The sequence below is a fragment of the Lathyrus oleraceus genome, chromosome 1 (genome assembly GCF_024323335.1).
Source record: "Lathyrus oleraceus cultivar Zhongwan6 chromosome 1, CAAS_Psat_ZW6_1.0, whole genome shotgun sequence".
In the NCBI taxonomy this organism is placed as follows: Eukaryota; Viridiplantae; Streptophyta; class Magnoliopsida; order Fabales; family Fabaceae; genus Lathyrus; species Lathyrus oleraceus.
Genome location: NC_066579.1, coordinates 47,435,163 through 47,442,545, shown reverse-complemented (window position 1 = coordinate 47,442,545; position 7,383 = coordinate 47,435,163). Strand labels below are relative to the sequence as shown.

The 7,383-nt window shown below is 32.1% G+C and overlaps 1 protein-coding gene and 1 pseudogene across 1 annotated transcript; both read left to right on the top strand.

Moving 5' to 3' along the window:
• The first annotated feature begins 4,007 nt into the window (after positions 1-4,007).
• LOC127090658 (polygalacturonase-like) lies at positions 4,008-4,658 on the top strand (annotated as a pseudogene).
• A 45-nt stretch (positions 4,659-4,703) lies between these two features.
• Positions 4,704-5,463, top strand: LOC127090642 (polygalacturonase). Its single transcript, XM_051029408.1, has 2 exons — positions 4,704-5,253; positions 5,335-5,463. Exons 1-2 carry the CDS (start codon positions 4,810-4,812, stop codon positions 5,461-5,463), a joined length of 573 nt encoding a protein of 190 aa, XP_050885365.1. The 5' UTR covers positions 4,704-4,809.
• The last annotated feature ends 1,920 nt before the right edge of the window (positions 5,464-7,383 follow it).

Below are 7,383 nucleotides of genomic sequence, written 5' to 3'. Positions count from 1 at the left end.
AACATGAAAGTTGTTCCTCTTGATCTAACCTTTCTCAAAAGTCCAAACTAATCCCATTTGGATAAAGTGTGAGTGACTTGCGCATGGCTTGAACTTGGATGACCATTTGGCATAATTGAACTTCCATTCCTCATACACAAATGCATGGCTTGCTAATGCGACTTCAGCAATGTTTGTACACATTTTTGGACTTGAAAGAATGATTACATGGGCCTATCACATGCCCATGCATGCATGCAAAGTGGAATTACTATTTTTGGAGTTTTAAATCAAGTGTGCAAATAACAATGCTTTGGATATAAATAGAACCCTCCATGATCAGAATTGAGGACCCCTGCGCGCCAGCTTTGAATCTCCAGCTCCAAACCCTTTCATTCAAAGGATAACCTTGAGGATTTCCATTGGAAATCGAGTTTGAATCTCCACTATTTTAAGATTCAAATCTCCAAGAGTCTTGCTTCCTTTTTGATTCAATTCCATTCCATCAAGTGTCCAGAGCAAGGCCAAGTGTACTTGGAAGCAAGATCATGTTCATATGAACCTGGAGTTGAAGTGACTTTCTCATTTTTTAATTTGTTAGATTCTCAATCAATTCTCCATAATTCTTCTTGATTTTTGGTTGTCTGAAGTCCTACCAATGTAGGACACAAGATTGAGTTGCTTTGAGGTCAAATCGAAGCAACTCAGATCATGATCCTCAAATTTCAACTCCCTGTATCTTTCAATATACTTGGAGTTAGGAGAAATTGAGGGCAGATTCGAGCTCCTGATCATTTTTTCTTTAAATTCATGTCTTCCTTTTTCATTTTGGTGATGGTTGAGGGTGAACCAGTCCGGTGAGGTCCACCGAAGAAGAATGGAGCTGTAGCTCCGATGATGCGTTGGCATGTATCAGAACCATATAATCCATCTATTTTGTTTTAATCTTGAGCGTAAAAACCGATTACCACGCCTGTGGCACATTGACTAGGGTCCATCATGGAACGTGCGCTCTGATCCATTTGATTTGCCACCTCAATTAATGAGGCAGATCAAGTGGTCCATGTTTTTTTCTATTTTCTGATTTTTAGTTTAATTGATTTATTTTCATTAATTCATATTAATTTTAATATTGATCAAAAAAATATGAGACTTTCACCAAAAAAATTTAAATAAATTCCTCTTTAATTTCCTGAATTAAAATCATTTTTTGGATCGTTATTAATATTTTTCATGATTTAATTGTTTTTGTGAATATTTTTAATTGTTTAAAAATACTTTTAAGTTTCCAAAAATGATGAATTTTTTTCTCCGAGGTCCTTTGACCTTGTTTGACATATGATAAATCTCATGGCCATTTATTTGGTGTTTTGATGAGGTTTTAGGATTTTGTCCAACCATAGTTTAATTTAAACCATTTTTTAATTGATTTTAATTGTTTAATTGCAAAATAAATTGTATAGAGCCATTTTCATTGACTTGTTGAGTTTGACTTGTGTTATTGAGCCTTGGTCAAGATTGATTTGACTTTGTTGAGTTAAAATCATTGGATTTAGGGGATTGATGAAATGTACATTTCATCTCCTAAAATGAATGAATGATTTTAATTTGATAAAAGTCCTCCTTTGACCAATTTGTGTTGATTCCATTTCCCCTCCCTATTCATCTCAATCCTATTCTATCTCCATTCATTTCATGGACCTATGATATCTCTATATCCTAAGGCTAGTTGATTGCAAAATCAACATAAGTATGGATTAGATTAGATCCACCCCTTTTGCATTTTTCTCTTAAGTGTGGTATGTTTTAGGAGTATGGTTCATAATATCATATCTCTAACATGCATTAGCACTAAAATTTCTATTGCCCGACCGCAAATAGTTGTGACTTCTACATAAGTCCAATTACGATTGCTTAACATAGCGTTATATTTTGACACAAAAGGCATAGTATTATAGTAAGTGAGATTGTAAGTCTCCCCTCTTTCATAGTATTGTGTGGAAACTTGGCCTCTTTTCCTTCCTTTGGAAGATGTCTTGGTTCAAGGATTCATGCTTGTGAATAGTGGGTTGAGTGTGCTTCAAAGAATGACTTAAACAAAACAAAAAGCAAAAGCAATACTAACTTCTAATCAATTAACAATTAACATTTAATTTTAAGCCATTTACTTTCACGCAATTTAAATTCAAGTCTTTATTCATTTTCCGTTATTCATACCATTTAACTTGTTTATTTTAATTCCATTTTCACTTTGCTCACTTGAGCCATATCTTGTGATTACATTGTTGATTATATATACTTGTTTGTGTATTTTTATTATGGTCTTTTGACCTTAATGTACATAATAACAAAAAAAAACCCTAAAAGACATTTGTGTGAACTGTTCGTTTTGATCTGAGACATTGGACTTATAATTAGGAAACACTCCCTATGCAAAAGGACTTGGATAATGCCAACATTCAAAAAACCAAGTTCTTGTGAAGTGAACTTTCATGTGATGCAAGTATTATGACCCCATTTGAGTTCATCTGCTACATGGCCTTATTGAAGCCGTTACTTTGAACCTGTGTCTAATGCTTATCTCTGAAGTCATCTGATACATAGGATATTATGAAGAATATCCTGGAGTTGTTAAGCTTGAATGTGGCTATCTTTATTTGATGCCTTGCCCTTCATCTTTCTATTTGTGTATTGATATTGCTTTATTCTAAAGCCCAAGGGGAAATTGGGTTTCTATATGACATTCTTGTCTATTGGATTGCATCCCATTGGTCAGATCTTTTCAACTCTTAACTTTTAAATTTTTTGCTTAGGATTAGTCTCTTCATCTCCTTCCCACTTCTTTAATTTTAAATCTCTCCCTCCTTTTAAAAATCTTCTTTGCTTGTGATTTCTAAACTTAGACTTTATTGCAAATTAGAAACTTTGGTCTTATGCCATTACATTTTCAAACTCGTTTTCTTAATTAGATTTGTAAATGAATCTAATCATATTTGACTAAAAATTTAAAAAGCCAAAAAGAACTAACACTCATCTAAACTCTTTTAGGCTTTTTGTGCCTCTTTTAAACTTAAATTTTTGTTAAAAGCAATAAACTCACTTTGAAATTGATACTACAAACTTCAAGGTTTTAATCCCTCATTTTATGTTGGTACGTAGGCACAAATCCGAAGGTCTTGTCAAACACAAAAATAAAATTAATGAATTCTTTTCTCATCCCCACAATCTATATTGCAAACATCATTTTGTACAAAAACACATATGCTCACAAAAAAGGGATCCCTAGGAGTAACTAGGACACTTTGGGTGCTAACACCTTCTCTCTGTGTAAACAACCCCCTTACCTGTAATCTCTGGCATTCTATTAATTTTGATTTGATGCCTCGATTTTTTTTTCTTTCGATATAAATAAAACTCCTAACCTTAAGTGTTTTTTAAATTAGTATATAAAGTTATACTTCATTAAAATTCATGTTAGAACAACCGCAATACACATAGTTGCATCCGCAATCGCAACACCCATAATGACAACCGCATCCGCGATCGTAACCCCAATTTAAAAATATGAAAGTAATAATGTTTTCAAATTTCCATAAACCCTTAAAAACCAATCATATCAGCATACACTATGATATATTTTTATAGGTTCATCCACCAAACCATAAAATTTTGTGCTTCTCTTTTAAAACGATAACTTTTAAACTTTCAACGTTGTTAATGATATAATTTCTTTATATTTGAAGTCCTAAAAAATACGAAAAATGAAAGATACATTAAATTTCCTTTTAAAGGTTAATATTGAAAACTCACTAACAATTGTTAACAAATTAAACAATATTATAATTAGTCTTCACAGTCTTATAATTAGAAAGTGAGAATTAAAATTTAATGTTAAAGTCAAATACAAATATAGTAATTTGTTATCCATAAGAGATGAAAAATTATTGTTATTAATAAACACAAAAAAGGAACCAAGCAAATAAAAAAGGAAAGTGACATATTTGGAGAATAGTTAGTTTGGCTTTTTGATGGTAATCAAGCTTCGACATTCAAGTATATATAATGTTCCACCTTACTTTGAAATAACACAATCAAAATCATTCAAGAGTAGTAAAAGTATCAAAGAAGATATGATGAAGAGGTTGAGTATTGCCATAATTGTTTCATTCCTATATTTTGTAGCTGACTTTGTTGCAGCTCGGTCCTTGACATATCAAAATTTGGTGGAGCACCAAATGCAGATGTTACCATGGTAATAATTATTCTTATCGAGTTGAAAATTCAAAGAAAATTAATTAATTTCTTATAAATTATAATTAATTATTTCTTTCATATACAATAAGGCTTTCACAACTGCTTGGAATGAAGCATGTGCATCAACAACTGCGGCCAAAATTCTGATTTCGGCTGGAACATACAAAATGGGTTTATTAGAAGTTAAAGGTCCTCGTAAGGCTCCTATAGAAGTTCAAGTGGATGGCACAATTGATGCACCTATGAGCAATGATGACCTTAAAGGAGCTGAATAATGGATCAGGTTTGACACTATAGAGTCCTTTACCTTATCAGGAAAAGGAGTTTTTGATGGTCATGGTGCAACTACATGGAAAGATGCTCCAATTTCTTGGAAAGATACTAATTCATCTAAAAATCTTGCAATGGTAAACACAAATAAATAACTATATTCAATAATGAAAAATCTTACTCATATTATACAATTATAATTAAATTTATTGGTTGAATTGCTTCAAACAAAATTTTTATTTTCATGCCCTCACCAACTCATTGGTGACTGGAGTTACATCTAAGGACAACAACTATTTTCTCTTTATGGTTTTAGCGTTTCGCAATATCACATTTTATGCCGTCACAGTTATAGCCCCCGATGAAAATCCTAATACTGATGGAATCCACATAGGAAGATCAAATGGTGTTACAATTACTAATAGTAACATTGGTAATGGAGATGATTGCATATCATTGGGTGATGGTAGCCAAAAAGTAACTGTCGAAAATGTGAATTATGGACCTGGACATCGTATTAGTGTTGGAAGCCTTGGAAAGTTAACAACTGAAGAAAATGTAGCAGATTTAATAGTTAAGAATTGTACTCTAACAAAAACTGAAAATGGTGTGAGGATTAAGACTTGGCCTGATGGACAAGGAAAAATTACTATTACTGATATGCATTTTGAAGATATTACCATGGTTGATGTTATGAACCCTATCATCATTGACCAAGAGTATTGTCCATGGAACAAGTGTTCCAAAAAGGTAATCACTACATCATCTTTAATTATATGTTAATTATAAATTAAAAGTTATATGACTAATATTACTTCTTGAGTGGTTTAGAATCCATCACAAATAAAGATAAGCAAAGTTACATTCAAGAATATTAAGGGCACATCTGGAACAATAGAAGGAGTGACTATTATTTGCAGTAGTGGTGTACCGTGTGAAGGTGTGCAGATTCAGCTTTAGCATCACCCTTAGCGTCACCAGTTTCAGGTTTAACTTCACCTTCAGCATCACTAGCTTCAAATCCAGCATCACCTTCAGCCTCACCAGCTTCAACTTCAACATCACCTTCAGCTTCACCGGCTTCAGCTTCAGCATCACCTTCAACTTTACCAGCTTAAGATTCTGATTCAGAGTCAGCTTAACCAGCTTTGGATTCAGCTTTAGATTGATAATTTTTTTTCTTATAAATAAAATAATTTAGAAGATTATATTAACCATCCCCATAATGCGAGGATATACTAGTATAATCCTGTATGAATACATAACTTGACATGTGTATTAAGCTATTTTCATGTTTATTTGTATTCTTTCTCATATAAAAAATAAATTTCACTTGATTTGTGTAATAAGCAACTTAAATACATTGTTCAAAATACTTAAAATTCATATTTCATAATTTGAAATGTATTGGGATGTAAACAAAAGAGAAGTAGCAAATGATCAAATTCATATAAATGGTTAGTTGAACCTTAAAATGTAAACACTAAACACACCCAAAGGAAATTTACTACAAATTACTACTTCTCAAATAGGACTCAAAGGTCAACCTAATATTAAAACTATAATGATTAGAAGATCCAAGACCATATTAACAAGTTCATGGGATTTATGAAATTCTTAATTGCATATGCTTCATGCATAACAACCACTAAAATATTATCATTTTGACCTAGGCCATTGACAAAATTAGTGTATGTTTGGTTTGGTGGTCATGGTTAATTACCTTTTCTTATCATTTTATTGAAAAGATTAGTGTTGTTTCTTTTGGATTGCCTGCTTTAAGAAAAACCACATTGAGTGTTCAAGATATTTTGGTGAATAAAGGTCGTGATGGATGTTGTTCTCAGCGTATATTTGTTATTTTATTTTAATTATCCTTGTTTTTGTCATTTAGCAATGCATTTATTAGTTTTGTTTGGATGATTAAATGGACCAAAACAACCCATTTGGAGATTTCAATTTGAATTCGAACAAATTAAATGTTTTTGGAGGACGTGGTCTCACCTCAGTATCCCATTGGAGAAAATCCCCGAAGTTGCATTTTTATTTAAGGAGAATTAAATCTAACATTCGAAGTGTACAATTATTTAATATTTGTGTGTTAGAGTTTACACTTTGAGTCTTTGTTTATATTGTTGTTTGTGCACCACTCTAACGCCTGCATTCATATCTAAAAGCATATAGTTTGTTTGTTAGTTGAGTTGCAACTCAATGTTCAATATTTTGATTATTATTGTGATCACTGGGGTTAATGATTGAGACAAAGTGACATGGGTTCTCATATTTAGGGAAAGTCCTAAATAGAAATACACTTGTAGAATTAAGAAGATGACCATCGAACATGGGGATGTTCATGTAAGCCACTTTATACTAATTCAATTGAAGAATGGATTTCTTTTTTTGGGTTAGAAGCCCCCAAGACGTAGGTGTTATTTGCACGGAATTGGATTAAAAATCCTCGATATTCTTTTATTGCTTTACGATTTATCATCTTGTTTTATATTTTTTGTCTATTCTGGTATAAGAATTGGATACATTCGTTAAAGCATATGGTCTAACATCTACCCCTTTAAGAACATAATTTCAATTGGCATCAGAGAAAACACCCTATCTTGTTTGGGTGTGTTACAAGGTTCTTATTATGTTCAAGATGTAGAATTTCAAAGGAGAGCAGTTCATTATCCACGTATTCTTATGGAATGAAGAATCATCCAAAGATTAGTGCTAAAAAAATCATGATGATTCTAACAATATTACGAAAAACATATATGACAACAACTATGAAATACATTTATCACGATTGTATGTCCGCGTTAGGTAACGTGTGATTGAAAGTGTGTTATTTTCAACCACAATCTATTTCCTGTTGTATTTTACTAT